The 15,927-nt window shown below is 39.5% G+C and overlaps 1 protein-coding gene across 12 annotated transcripts in view; it reads left to right on the top strand.

Moving 5' to 3' along the window:
• LOC140458370 (inositol hexakisphosphate and diphosphoinositol-pentakisphosphate kinase 2-like) overlaps positions 1-15,927 on the top strand; it is a 161,649-nt gene that overhangs the window by 111,707 nt on the left and 34,015 nt on the right. For 6 of the 12 annotated variants that reach the window (XM_072552811.1, XM_072552808.1, XM_072552810.1 and 3 more), the window contains 2 exons: positions 8,149-8,274; positions 13,861-13,923. The exons of 2 other annotated variants lie outside the window; for them this stretch is intronic. In XM_072552811.1, coding sequence (XP_072408912.1) covers positions 8,149-8,274; positions 13,861-13,923 — 189 coding nt within the window. The remainder of the gene's footprint in view (positions 1-8,148; positions 8,275-13,860; positions 13,924-15,927) is intronic. 4 more of the 12 variants (XM_072552813.1, XM_072552812.1, XM_072552814.1 and 1 more) reach the window with 2 other exon arrangements.

Below are 15,927 nucleotides of genomic sequence, written 5' to 3'. Positions count from 1 at the left end.
CAGGCTGCCCATTTTAAACCTTTGTTGGAGCATTCTGCCCCCAGCAAGCTCGAAACTACCTGTAATTAGAACTCTCAGTGCAGCTGACCAACTGAATGCAAATGAGCCTCATGCAACTGCTCACTGCAGCCGCTCGCTATCTGACGTCTGCCAGCAATGAAAATCAACTCCGCTTAGCCAGAATAGATACAAGAGCACAGAGCTGTTTTTAAGTCTTTGTCTACTTTTAACATTTATTCCTTTCTCTGCACTTTACACAGAAACTGACATGAGCATTCAGTTTTCTGAACTGCAGTTTCAATGTATCTTTCCCTTCCCATTTTATTTTCCAGTGAAGGCTCTCCCTTTTTCAATGTTACAACAAAATCTTGTGAAAACAAAATGCAGAACAGTGCCAAATCTATGCTTAGTCATACAGCTGCCAAACAGGAATGTGTATCCTTGTTGAAGCCTCTGCAATGCTATTGCATCCTTTAGGGAGTTTAAAGTAAGTGGTGAATGCCAGAATAGAAGAAATGTATTGTGGAGTACTCTTTAGGCTCTTTGTTCCTCAGAATTTCTGGATAAATCCATTGCTTTTAGTAGGAATGGGCTCAAGGCCTTTTTGGCCCAATTCGTGGAACAGCAATCAATGGTCAAACAATCGTACACCCACTCTGGCTCTGTTGGTATAGACACTACCAGTGTGACACTTAGACAGAGCAACAACTCCACTCAGCTACTTGGCCAAAGATACTGTTATTACTGTTCCGAAAACAGAAGAGCACATTTCACTAGCTTGTGCAAACCACAAGATTAGGTTTTTTTTCTGTACAGATTTCAAGGCCTTCCATTACATTGGCTATACTTCGCATGCACATCCAGACTCAGTGTCAATTGGCTGTTCGACTATGAGGCATCAATGCCATGCTCCATCTCACTGATCTCATTCATTGGTATCTCTCTTTCAAACATTTTAGCAGGTGTTGTAGCATAGCCATCAGGAGCAGGGTCACTTGTCCTCTTCAGTTTCTTCATAGTGCAAGGCATTGAAGCTAATTCTCGGCGATGTATTTTCAAAAGGTTCAATATTCTAAATGTATTGAGCAGCATATTTTAATGTAATGGTGAATGTAAAATTGTTACCGCCTTAACTTTCAAAGGTAGTGAGAGTTGCATTGCTTTGCTGTGTCACATCATTCCACAACAAATACTGTGAACTTCTCCACTCATCACATGTAGCACGCCTCCGAGTACAGCACAATGAGTGAAAAGCCTCCAAGGCAGTGAGTGCATTGACTTCCTAATGATTAATCCCTTTTCACAACTGGAGCCTTTCTGCTTGTTCAGAGCTATCATACAATCCAGTGCTTCATTCTGATAAAAGCACTCTCCAAAATTTTGATATTTGCATTGAAGAATTGGGAAGTTGAACTTTTGAACCTCCAATTTTACATTTGCAGCATTGGTGTAGGGATTTACTTTCATATAGAGCCCTTAATAGAAATGAAAAGAGGCAGAACCAGAGAGATTTGAAATAAAATCAATTTCCATTTTAGGATTACACAGCTGTCTGGTATATTCTTTGTAGTTCTTTGTGTGTGCTGGAGCTATGGTGGGGGGTGGTGAGGTATAATCCTCAGTAATTTTCTGTTCCTCTCTTTTTTGGAACAAATACAATAGTAATTTAAGATTTCAGTGGTTAGCCTGCTGTCTGTTTTTTTTTCCTAACCCCTTGTTTCCTTTACTGGAATGTATTCCACAGTCCAACACTGCCTGTGGTACTTCACATTTTACTCTGATGCTTCTCTGCATGGGAAGGTTTGACAGGGTTGTAAACTTGGCTGAAATTTGCTGTTTGTACATGCAAACGAAAAACAGGCCTTTGGTAAAGATGTTGGAGGCCGAGAGATTGTATGTCAACAGAGAATGAGGTGCATTCATTGCTTTGAAATAGATCAGGGTATCCAAGGTGAGAATGACAAGATATTGTAGGTGAAGCTGGTACTGTGTTTGTTGTATGACGGCTGAACGCACTTTCATTCGGTGTAGATTTTAACTTGTTCCATTTCTAAGCATTGATTGCATCTATTTAATAAACTCTTAAATTAAACTTCTGACCACAAATGTTCACTGACACATTTAATTGAAATGACTTCAATAAAATGTATGCATCTAACTGTGCTATCAAGAGTTTTGACTTATATTATTCCATTCTTCTGTAATTAATACATTTTAAAAATATAATCAGAAATGCTGAAAATTGCATCTGGGGAGAGATAAATAATGTTACTTTTTAATGTTGATGATTATTTATCTGAAATCAAGTAAGTTAGAAGTTTAACAGTTTTTAAGTAAGCTCAAAAATGGAGGATGAAGGGACTGAAAAGAGAGGCTGACAGGGTGGAAGGCAAGAGATGAAACGACAAAAGGGATAATGTAAGACAAAAGGAGATACAAATAGAAAAAGCAAAAATAAAGGTGTCACAGAGATGCACCTGAGGGAAAAGACCCTTGTTATTCACCTTATCTATGCCCCTCATGATTTTATAAACGTCTATAACGTGCCAACAGCAGAACCATTACACTACCTACTTTCCAAAAAAAAGTGCATGTAACGGTCATGTTCTAATTAATTGATTGTGTTGTGTCCAGAGGCTCAGAGTTGTTTAATTGAAAGATTAGATGCTTTATCTCAAGGTTACATTGAACTTCATTGGAAAAGTACATGAAGCTGAGATCAGAGTGGGACAGAGAGGACGATAAACCACTGAAAATTCTAGATCATGCTGTGGACCAAATAGGGGTTTTCAGGAAAGCAATCACTCAATCTAAGTTTACTCTCTCCAATATGGAGGAGACTGCACCGTGAGCAGAACATGCAATATTCCACATTGGAAGAAGTGCAAGTACATTACTTTCTTGCCTGGAAGGAGTGTTTTTAAGTCTCTGAATGGTGGAATGCATAAACAGACGATCATGGTATGATCTCATGTTGTGTAGACCAGATTGTGCAGTTTCTCACCGTTTCTTTCTCCATAGGACATTGACGAATCATCTAAGTTTTTAAAGAAGTCCAGTAGCCTTTCCTAGTGCTAGCCCACAAATTAGCAAATTTATTCAGTACATTTTCACACCCTAAAGCAATATTGGTTGTGCCACCTAGAGTCAAACAGCTGGAAACAGATCCTTCAGTCTGACTCGTCCGTGCTGACCATGTTTCCAAACTGAACTAGTCCCACCTGCCTGTGTATGGCCCATATCCCTCCAAACCTTTCCTATTCATGAAATTATCCAAATGTCTTTTAAATATTGGAACTGTACCCACATATATCACTTCTTCTGGCAGTTTATTGCAGTTCGTGTTAAAAAAAAAGTTGACACTCATGCCCTTTTTAAAACTTTCTCCGGTCACCTTAAAAATGTGCCCCTTAGTTTTGAACTCCCACACCCAAGGGAAAAGACCCTTGTTAATAATCTTATCTATGCCCCTCATGATTTCATGAACTTTGTTAAGGTCACCCTTCAACCTCTTATGCCCCAGTGAAGTAGGTCCCACCCTCCTGCTTATTTTAATCATTCAAGCCCTCCATTCCTGGCAATATCTTGGTAAATCTTTTCTGAGCCCCCTCCAATTTAATGATATCCTTCCTATAGCAGGGCAACTGGAACTGCACAATGTACTCTGGGTAGCATGGTGGCTCAGTGGTTAGCACTGCTGCCTCACAACGCCAGGGACCTGGGTTCAATTCCAGCCTCAGGCGACTGTCTATGTGGAGTTTGCACGTTCTCCTCATGACTGCGTTTCCTCCGGGTGCTCCGGTTTCCTCCCACAGTCCGAAGATGTGCAGGTCAGGTGAATTGGTCATGCTAAATTGCCCATAGAGTTAGATGCATTAGTTAAGGGGAATGGGTCTGGGTGGGTTACTCTTCGGAGGGTCGGTGTGGACTAGTTGGGCTAAAGGCCCTGTTTCCACACTGTAGGGAATCTAATCTAATCTAATCTAATCTACTCCAGAAGAGGCCAAAGTATGGAGCTATATTTGATACTGCAACATCATCACGCTGGTGAGCCCTACACCAGAATGAGGGTGGGACTATATAATAAATGCAACTCTGACTAATAAGGTAATATGTCACGATGTCATTTAGCAGTCTGTCTGGTTTCTACCATCGACTTTTCTATAAAGGACTTTGGGTATAGCACAATAATAGATTAGCAAGTTGCACATCTCTACACCAGTACAACAACCTTTGCTGTGATTCCAGATACAATTTGCTGTCCATGAGCAATATGCAATAATGTTGGACTATCAATGTCCAAATTATCTGTGTTTTAGCATTCTTTAACATCCAATTCCTGTATTAGCATCTCAAAAGGATTGCTGTGGCTGGTAGGAAAGTGGAGCTGTGTTTGTATTTAGGTAGCGTTCATTATTCACTGAAATATCTTCCAAGCACTTCGCAAAAGTATTCACTTTTGTGTTGCTCAGATTGTTACTTAAATAAGAAATTAAGTCCTAGAACTTCCCAGAGGCAGGACAGTGTGATCCAGAATTATACGCCTACACAACCAAGTTGATTAAAAACAGTTATTTTTGTTTGTCCTCTAGGCAGTTAACAATATGTGATACAAGAAGAAAACTGAGGAATGCATTTTACTATTGGACTTGTTCCTCTTGGCACAGGAATCTTGCAAAAATATCAAACTTTAATAAGAGTTTTATAATGTATGTATGCCCTAAATCTGCCAAATGTCCATTTCCTGCTGACAGATTTCAGACTACAGATGGCTGCTCTCTTGGGTAAGTGGAGTTAAGTTAGACAGGAAGAAGCATCCTTGGTTCTAGTCTGATCTGTGCTAAGTTAGCTGATCTATCATTAACTAGAGTGGAAAGAGACGAAGTTCTCAGTGTTGCAAGTGTTTGTGAGATGCATTGTAAGTACAGACACTGTATACTGCTTTACATTGCTGAACAACTAAATAATTAGCACCAGCTTCACTTCATAATTCTTTTCCTTTGTCCTTTCATGGAATATGGGCATTACTAGCGTGGTCAATGTTTGTTGCCCATTCCTAATTATTCTAAAACTGAGTAGCTTACTCAATTATTCCAGAGGGCAGTTGAGAGTAAACTTGTGGGATTAGAGTCACATGTAGACCAGACTGGGTAAGGATGGGAAATTTCTCTCAATACTGAACCAGATAGTTATGATAGTCACCATCACTGGCGAGGCATTTAAATTTTAAAATGTTTATAAAACTTGGGAAAACACAACAACAATTATAATCAGCCTGTAAATTTCTTTGGGAGGAGAGTTACTGGTTTGAATAGAAGGGAGCTGATTAATTGTCACAAATTTGTAATGCGCCTGTATAGAGACCAGGCTATTTAACAGTCACCAGAAGCATTGATGTACAAGGAAATTTATCAGCTGATTGTAATTATGCTGTGATTTCCTGGTCTTAAAACTAGTTTAAAATTTAATGTGAGAAATTGTTGTGGTCTGCCTACTTGTATCTGCTTGGATTGAATTTTGGCATAACAGAGAGTCATTTTTTGCCAAATTCAGTCAGGTACAATTCACTCGTTTCTAGCACTTGCAGCCTGCGACACTCCATCTGGCAGTGACCTCACCAATTGATGCAGCCTTTCTTGAAGTATTTGCAAGATGATGAGTTGGAGTTGGAGAGACTTCAGAAACCCACTTCATTTGACCACCTGCTGGCCAGATCTTGTAATACAATTATTACATTTGTTATGGCAAAATCTGATAGCAAATGTTGACATACAAGTCCACAATGTCTAATGTGCTAGATGTGCACGCCATCAGGAATTAAGATTTAGAAACAGGAAATTGTGTACCGGTCATTAAATTTCAAATTATCTTTCTTGATATTGTATCAGTTGAGAAACTGCCATTGAAATGCTACGTTTGTATTTTTGTAAAAATGGGTTGTGGTGCCAGAATTTCTGAACTTGTTCTCTTCTATTTTCTTTGTCTCTGTGAAATGGGGTAGGCCCTTCACCCCTTCGTGCCTGTCCCACCATTCAATGTGTTCATGGCTAACCATTCCAATCAGTGTCCTATTCCTGCTTTTGACCATACCCTTTGTTCCCTTTAGCCCTAACATCTATAGCCATCTCCTTTTTGAAAACTTTCACCACTTCAATTTAAATCTTAGTAATTTCTGATTCATTTTACAACTTCATTTTATTTTAAAAGTCATGTTGTTTTCTTTTTGTTGTAAAATTTGTTGAATATTTATTAAAATAATCGGTCCTTTGACAAAAGTATTACTTTGTAATCAGAAGCAAAGTTTTGGATGTATATGTGCTCACTGAGCTAGAAGGTTCGTTTTCAGATGTTTCATTACCATACTAGGTAACATCATCAGTGCGCCTCTGAATGAAGCACTGGTGTTAGTGACCTGCTTTTGATTGATGTGTTTAGGTTTTCCTAGATTGGTGATGTCATTTCCTGTGGTGATGCCATGTCCTGTTCTTTTTCTCAGAGGGTGGTACGAGGAGTGTTTGTTGATAGAGTTCCGGGTGGAATGCCATGCTTCTAGGAATTCTTGTGCGTGTCTGTTTGGCTTGTTCCAGGATGGATGTGTTGTCCCCATCTATATGTAAGAATACTAGTGAGAGTAGGTCATGTCTTGTTGTGGCTGGTTGATGTTCATGTATCCTGGTGGCTAGTTTTCTGCCTGTTTTTCAATGTAATGTTTGTTGCAGTTCTTGCAAGGTATTTTGTAAATGACATTAATTTTGTTTGTTGTCTATATATGGTCTTTCAAGTTTGTATTGGTGGGTTTGTGGTCAACAAACATATTGACTTAGACCCCATTTACTACCCTCTGTGGAAAAGAACAAGAAATGACATCACCACAGCAAATTACGTCACCAACCTAAGAAAACCTAAACACACCAGTGCTTCGCTGGAGGGAAGCTCCCTGATGATGTTACCTAGTATAGTGACGAAATGTCTGGAAATGAATTTTCCAGCTCAACGAGCAAACCTACATCCAGAACCCCAACCTGAGCTACAAATCTTCTCAAAACTCACTAGAAGTGAAATTTTTTTTAAATACCTGAGAAGAGGAAACAAAATTTTAATAAAAATATCAATTGAAAAATACAGTGCTGGTAAAATGTGGTGGCAGCAACTGTAGAGAGAAAATGCAGTCAATGTTTCTGGTTGAATGACTTCTTCAGAACCGACAGCAGTCAACATCTGGGCTAGTCCTTCCCAATACAACTAGCTGTTTTATAATCTCTACTGAGTCATGACTTCAGGTCAGGGCAGGCTTCCGTTGGATGCTTCTTATTATATAACCACTAAAGGTCACTGTTGGGATATGGGCTCCCGGACGGAGCTACATCTAGGAAGTTTCACCCGAGCAGGACAGTGCACACAGGGAATCACATAACAGAATATCACGTCTGGAGAGGACAATTTACTAAAGGAATTGAGAGGATAGAAGCTATTTTCTCTGGGCAAATCCAGCACAAGAGCATCTCATTAAAATTAGAACTAGGCCATGTAAGAGTGATGCTGTTGCTCTTCAAACAATGGATAGTGAAAACCTGAGCTCCTGACCTAAGTGCCTTTCAGAGTAAGGGTACATTGAGAATTTCAAAACTCAGATTGGTGGGTAATTGCTGATCAAGGTTTGTAAGGATTGTGATCCAGGGTGGGGACTTGGAATTAAAGATGTAGATCAACCAGAATCTCGTTAATGAGTGGGATCAACCTGAGGGGCTAAATGGCCTCGTACTTGTGTTGAGCCTAGATTCTGTTGGGTGGTGAAGATGTTTACAATCTCGACATAGCTAGTAAAACCATCTGTAGGTATAATATGCACAGATTTAGTGTTTCCACATTTAAATTTTGTTTAGAGAAATGTCGAGCTGTATAAAACATCTGATGGGTGTAGAAACTGGTAATTTTGGGCATTTATGAAGTTTATCTTCACTTTTTAAAATTTTAAGTAATGGATCCCTAATTCCTCATTCTGAAATACTGGCATGATTTTGAATGTTCTTTAAAAAGTTATCTCATACCTGTCCTGCATGTATGTGTTTTACATTAAATAAAATCATGCAGCATGGGGGATTGTACTAAACCTCTTTTTGACCTAATGCCTAACCATCTCGTGTGCAGGTTCCCAGTGTGCTGGTTTGTTCAGTACCACAGTACTTGGTGGCTCTTCTAGTGCCCCTAACCTCCAAGACTACGCCCGCTCGCACCGCAGAAAAAGTGGCTCCAGTTACTTTTCTTTAAAGGATGGTAGGTTGTTGAGAACTATTTTCAATTTGATGGCTCGACAGTGCTGGAAGAGATCCGAATGCTGCATCTTAACCTACGTTCATTTTGTTAAAATTATCTCAGTAGAAATGTCGTTCTGGGGAGGGTGATGGTTTCCAAAAACCAATGACATTTCACCCATAGACAGTAACTCTTCCCTGATTGTGGATCAGATATTTTCAATATTATCATGAGAGAGCTGTTGCTTAGAGTGATAGTGATTCTAGAGACATATCCAATTTCACTGTCTGCAAATTTAAGGAGGATTAACCTAGATACCATGAATGATTGGATGTCTCCCATATAAACAGCAAGAGAAACCAGATCAAGCATGTGTAATAATGTGCACAGACGATACATTTCTAAAGGCAGTATTCAGCTTAGTAAATACATCTGTTAATCAATAACTTTAGACCTAACATGCTGTAGATGCCAATGATGCCTGAGATTGCCATGACAGTTTGAGCATCAGCTCATTATTGATGCATTTCTGCTTAGGAAAAGGATCTCTTGATTTACTGTTAACACAGGAATATTTCTCAAATAGCCACAGATTAATCATCATCAGAAGATTCTGATAGGTGTAGGAACCTGATTAGTGGCAAAGACTTCAGGCATATGTTTCATATGGATCCGTGGACTGCCATTGGCTGTAGTGTCAGATGTGCTGTGAAATGGAGCCATCTGGACAGTGAAAGTCCTTGCGTTCACCACCTATTGTTCAGTGAAGTTGGATGGCCTCAGTTGCATTTGGGGGCATAGTAATCACTCATCACTCTCTTGCCCTTTTGACCCCCAGAATGGTTCACAGGCTCCACCTTGAAATTCTATCCAGTTAAATAACCTAATGATCACTTGGGTACAGAGTGAAAACTGGTTGCTCGGTGAGGAATTTCTGGTACTTCACCCCAGTCAGTTCCTTCAGAATAGCAAGGCACAATGGAGGGGAATGGAGAAAATGAAGAAATAGATTACAACGTTGTGCAGTTTAATGAGTAATTAGCTCTAGATTAAATACTGAATGTTTAGCTTAAAGTTTGATAAATGAGGGGATCTTTAACCTGTCAATTGAATAACTGAATTTGTTGTCAGTGGGATACAGAATCCAACTGATGAGTTTCTCTGTGGCGCTTCTTTCTTGAGGTGCTTACTGAAACTGCCAGCAAGCAGACAATTCACCATAATAGACAGTGGTTAGGTGGTAATAAGGACATCCATATTCCACTTGTGTGGAAGGACCTATTCTATATAATGTTTAATATTATTGTAGATATTAACATCAGGGTCTACTTTCACCACTAATGCCTGTAAAGTGTGATATGGAACTGACAGATCAGAATCATACTGCCAAATCCCACTTACTGCCCATGGATAAAAGTGTTCTATGCATGTGTGTTTGCATGGGTGTAGGACTGTGTTTCCTAATTTTCTAATGCCTGTTCAGTTTTTTTTCTAAATGGAGCCGACCTAAAATGAAATATAATAAAAACTAAATGGGTGTTGAGATCAATAAAGGGTGGGGCACATTTTAAAAACATGCATTTATTCATTCCCAGAGTGTGGATATCACTGTCAGGATTAATGCCCACTTTTAATTGTCTCCAAGTTAATTGATATGCCAGTCTTTGTTGTATTATACTGCAGGCTTGCACTTGTTCCTGGGAAAGGTAAGCTGTTTTGCCAGCTTGACGTTTTGTTAATTGCAATGTGAGAACATTTGACAATCTGTTATGTAAGATTCTCCAAACTCTCTCCATTAATTCCAGTGGGAGAGTATGTTATAGATATGTCTGGAATGCAGGATGGGGAAGACTACTTCATGAGGCAATCATTGACTTCTGTTGCATTCACACACACCTCATAAATGCAGTGCCTCACCAATTCATGTCCAGTATTAATTATTATTTGCTTATAATTCTATATAGCTATCAATATTTTTAGTTCACAAAACACTATTCTTTTGTTTTGACAGTGTACTTTGGCCAAGGGTTTTTGTGTTGAATAAATGAATACAGACAGTTGTAGGATAGACTAAATAAAGTTAAGGATGTTTCTGTTGCCAGTGGAAGTGGATTCTACTGGCTGTCATTGCAAGATAAAATTTACCCATAACATTTACATTGGGCAGATGCTACAAGTAGTGTATGCATACAAGATGTAACTCTTTTAGTTTGTCATGAGTTATACTTCACTTTCTCCTTTGTACTAAATCTTCACACACTTGCAATAATACCTGCATTGTTCAGGGCTATAAAGGAAAATATTCCTGTTACGTAGACTATTTCCAATTTTGACAGCAAAATAACAGTCTTAATTGTGGTAATATAAAAATTGAAAATTGAAGCAATCTTAATGTTAGCTAAAGCATCTGTGTGAAGAATTGTACCAGGTCAGTTTTGGAAATATGTTTCTGGATGGGGCATCGCACCTTCAGGAATTGCTGACACCAGCTCTTCTTGTCACTGTCCCCTGAAGAATAACCTTCAGTGTGCTGATGTTTTTGGCTTGATTGTCTGCATCTTCTTTTGCCCATCCTTGGTGACGATGTGACTGAAGCAAGCAACTGTGCAACATGGGGTGGTATGCCAAGTCATATGATGGAACTGGATCCTTCAATAAGTACATGAAGGATAATTATGTTACAAAGCCATTCTTTAAAAAGTGGTAGTTTGAGCTCCAGAAAGATAATTGTAATGTTGCAGCCTTGCATTCATTAAAATGGCTTTGATAAATCATAGGAAATAGGCTATCATTAAGGAAGGCTGCAGAATTCATCCCGATTTCTTAAAGGAAAACCATTTAAGACAGGCGACAGAAAATTGTGCGCAGTATTTTGTTTTACACTTGTATGACTTTGGAAAGGGGTGTAGGAGTTGAGCAATACAACTGGTCTAACTTTCTCTTTATCCTTGCTTCCTCTTTTGTATGTTCCCTTTTATCTGGCCCTGCATCTTTTTGCTACACCGTCATAAAGCTCTGAAGTTGTGATGTTTAAAAGAATACTATGTTTTTTTCTTGAGAATCTTTTCTCTTCTGATCAAAGTTTTTATAGGTATTTTTAAGCATTCGCAGAGCTCTGAACCAGCAGGTCTTCAGTGAATTTATAGACCTATTGTACCCAGAAGCCAAAGAACTAATCCAAGTTGGCTTGAGCTCTAGCAATCTACAATCGTTTTTCAAAGCAATTCATCATCAAAGGCAATAATAATATTAATGTGGATTGATTGACTAGCCAGCCTACACTTAATCTCTGACAGAATTTTCCATTCCTAGTGTATGATGAAAATACCATATACCAATAATGGCTATAATCCAGTCTCTAGCAGATTCTGGGCTGAAATAGAGAATTTACGATTGCTTGCCACACAAGCTGTACTCTTCCTGTAGGTCAGCTGATTTACGCAGTAAGCAGCAGAACCTCACTAAATCCCTGGTGAGTTTGCTGATTGGATCTGAAGCAACAATAGGGGCTTAAGGTTGGCCTTCATGAGCATTGTTTGGAGAGGGCATAGTCTGCCACAACTGACCACCATCCAGCAATTCATGCTGGAATCTTGAGTGTTGTGACTATGTACCTATGTGGTGTGTTTGTCAAGCTGGACACCCATGTTGAGATTTGTTGGGCAAAGACAGGGTCGACTGAACTGTGATCTCCCCTTTGGTTGGAGAGACTACAGGCAAATGTCACTTGGATAAAGGGGAACCATGAGACTGTATCTTAGTGAAAGTCCACAGAAGAGGGCAACTGGTTTCAGTCAAACAATAAAACTCATGGGGTATTTTCTCTTCAAGATTTTTATGATAGCCAGCGTCCAGTCACCAGAGAAAAGCAGTTATTGCTTGCCATATTCCAAGAGTCTTGTATGTTTTGCTTAATTACATAATTCTGCTCATTTTGTCCACAATTCTGCTCTTGGCAACTTAATATTCACCATGATCATTCGAGTCACAGGGATGGGGCAAAGGTATGCAGTGATTGGTTATGCGCTCTCCAGGATATGAGAGATGTGAGGACTAAATATTAGTTGTTTTAGAAAATGCCTCAAGGAATCATAAATTATGTATGTTATGAATTATTTACATTGGGAGATTTCCTGTGAGAACGTGGGAGGGAATGCTGATGTGCTGACTCAGTGCCAGGTATGGTTAACCCAAACTGTGTTTCTGTGACTCACCTGATCTTTAGAGACAATAACTGAATATAATGTTGTTATACAGAGACATCGCCAGCATTGTAATGACAAGCAGAAATGGGGAGACAGGCAAGTTCCACTACTCTCCACCCAATGAAGTGACAGATTTCTGCACACATGGCTCAAATGCATGCAATGAAGCTAAAATCGTGATTCACCAGCAAGAGAGAACCACAGTCATACAGCATGGAAACAGACCCTTTGGTCCAACCAGTCCATGCCAAACATAATCCCAAACTAAAGTAGTCCCACCTGCCTGCTGCTGGCCCATATCCCTCCAAACCTTTCCTATTCATGTACTTATCCAAATGTCTTTTAAATGTTGTAATTATATCCACATCCACCACTTTCTCAGGCAGTTCATTCCACACTCGAACTACCCTCTGTGTAAAAAAACTTGCCCACAAGTCTTTTTTAAATTTCTCTCCTCTCACCTTAAAAACGTGTCCCCTAGATTTGAAATCTCCCATCTTGGGGAAAGACAACTACCATTGACAATTCATACCCCTCGTGATTTCATGAACTTCTATAAGGTCGCCTCAACCTCTTGCGCTCCAGTGGAAAATGTCCCAGCCTATCCAGCCTTGCTTTATAACTCTCACCTTCCATACGCGACAACATCCTGGTAAATCTCTTCTGAACCCACTACAGCTTAATAGTGTTCTTCATATTTAATGGCAAACAAATATGATAGTCCATAACAATAAATTGGTGTGTTAGGAGGGCGATTTTAATTTCATTTTGCTTCTCAAAAAAGGAAAGACAAACTTTGTGCTGGCACCATTAATATTGGTGCTGGAGCATTCCTAGAGAAAATTCAGTTCTGCTGACACCAAGCTACACTATGGCATGTGGTGACCACCAAAAATTGAGATGTGGCATGAGTGGAAAAGATGTAGTAGATGGAAATATTGTTTATTTACCAATACCAAAGACCCATAAAGGACACCTGACTCTTCAAATATGGCAAGTAGGAGTTAGCCAGTTTAGGATCTCCATTTCACTCTTTTTGAGTCTCTGGTCTTGTTTGCATTTGAACTCTTGGACTTAAAGACTTTCAGTTGTCAGGCCAGCATTGCCTAAAAGAAAATTACATTGGAATGGTTGGTTGGATACATCTGGAGAAAGATACATTACCAACCTAATACATACCAAACATTGCTCCTGATAGTCCAGCTCAGGGCAGTGCAATCCATAAAAAGTGTCCCACTCTTCTCCCAACCTAAAGGAGAAAGTGTTGAAGGAAGAGGCCCCAATGTGAGAGGATTGGGTTGCATTTTTCTTCTAAGGAGTCATCACCCGCTCATGTAATGTGGGGAGTTCTGTGTTAAAACTGCAGTGTTAGTTTTAACTTCAGTCCTTTTTGTTTCCTCAGAAATGTTATCTATGCCAGCCGTTAAAAGATTTTCTGTCTCGTTTGCAAAGCATCCGACTAATGGTATGTTTGCTTCTTTTCAATTATCCTTTACGATCTTAACTTTTTGACTTTTTTTTGCATGTTTCTTAAATGCACTTGTGCTTTTTAAATCTTTTGAATGTCCACTTCAATTTTTCTTTTCTCGATATTTGCTTTACTCCTTTTTATTTTTCATTACTTCAGCCTTGCCACACCAAAATCTTTGCCATGATTCCACTTTAATATGCAAAGAAATCACACATTATAACCTTTTTTTTAAGTTGATGACTTTTCCTTTGATGTAACCTCCATCAGTTTAGAACAACAATCGCACTTGTCAATCATTCCATTTCATCAGCTCTGAAGCTCTGACTGGCAGCCATTTATAGCTTCTGATTTCACTTCACTGTCCAGTTAATCATCAACGAACTTGACTGTCTTTTGCAGGTTTCAAGATGCATGGCCAGGTTTTCTGTCAAATGAGTGGTAGAGCTCACCAATAAGGGTCAGCTCCTGCTTGGAGAGGCATTTCTGATCACAACCACTTGGTACACAGGGTAGATATATTCAAGCACAAAATAAGTACCAACTATCTGTGGTTAACTGAACAAGTCAAAAATAGGATCAAATTTAAAGGAGAGCATATAATTCCACAAAGGTGGCTGGCAGATCAGAGATTGTACAGAATATTTTTTTAAAAATCAAAGCATTACTGAAAGAAGAAGAAAGAAGGAATCAAGGACAAGTGGAAGCTAGCTAGAAATAGGTGCCACATTAGAGGTTATTGCAGGAAAAAGCTCAAGGTGTAAAGGATAACATAGCAAATTTCCTAGCCAACAAACAACAGAGAATAAGAATAAGTAGGTCATTTTCTTGGCAAACTGTAAATGAATGGTGCGCCACAGGGATCAGTGCTGGATTCTCCGTCTTGGACAATTTAAATAAATGACCTAAATGAAGAGACCAATGGGTATGGTTTAGATCAGAGTGGTGCTCTGATTTCCAGCATCTGCAGTCCTCACTTTTGCCCAATGGGTATGGTTGCTAAACTTACCGATGACACAAAAAATAGGTAGTAAAGTAAGATGTCAAAATGAAATAAGGAGGCTACAAGCAGACATAGGTAAACTAAGCGAATGGGGAAAGATCTGGTAAATAGGGTATAATGTTCAAGGTTTGCGTAAAGATTTGTAGCTCTGGTGCCAGTTGCCATTGTTGTGGGTATGTTTGCTGAGCTGGGAAGTTGAGTTGCAGACATTTCGTTCCCCTGTCTAGGTGACATCTTCAGTGTTTTGGAGCCTCCTGTGAAGTGCTGTGGTACTGTGTCTTCTGGAATTTATTTGGTTCCATTCCTGCTCCATCACATAAGCTGGCAGAAGAACTTCAACAAAAACTGAAACATCCTATCAGTCGATCCAAACACACCATACAGACGTCACAGCAATTCCTAGGCAACATCAAGACAAGGACGAAGCAATGGTCTCATTCATTGTAACGACACTGTTTACTTCAATTGACAAAAGTCTAGCCAGAGACACAATAGCCAACCTCCTGGGCAAGCAGAACAGCCAACACAATGGGGAACCTATCAACAAGGTCACACGCTCAAGCTATTAGACCTGTACTTGACAACACACTTCACATTCAACAACCAAATATATGAACAGATCAATGGGACACTTATGGGATCACCCTTCTCTGGGCTCATAGCAGAAGCAATGATGCAAAGACTGAACAAACAGCCCTCCCACAAATCTGACCTAAACTCTGGATCAGATGTGTGAATGACACTTTTGTAATTACTGAGAGAACAGAAATCGAGAACACCATGCTCACGGGTTTCCGATTTATGAGAGAGGAGGAAACCAACAATCAACTCCCTTTCCTGGATGTGAATGCACCACCAGAGTGTACAGAAAAGCCACACACGCTGACCAGATCCTGAATTATAGCAGCAACCACCCAAACGTACACGAGAGAAGCTGCATTAGAACCCTGTTCAAAAGAGCTACAACACACTGCAGCACTCCCAACCTGCGAAGAGAA

The sequence above is a fragment of the Chiloscyllium punctatum genome, chromosome 33, assembly GCF_047496795.1.
Source record: "Chiloscyllium punctatum isolate Juve2018m chromosome 33, sChiPun1.3, whole genome shotgun sequence".
NCBI lineage: Eukaryota > Metazoa > Chordata > Chondrichthyes > Orectolobiformes > Hemiscylliidae > Chiloscyllium > Chiloscyllium punctatum.
This window is presented reverse-complemented; position numbering and strand designations above follow the sequence as displayed.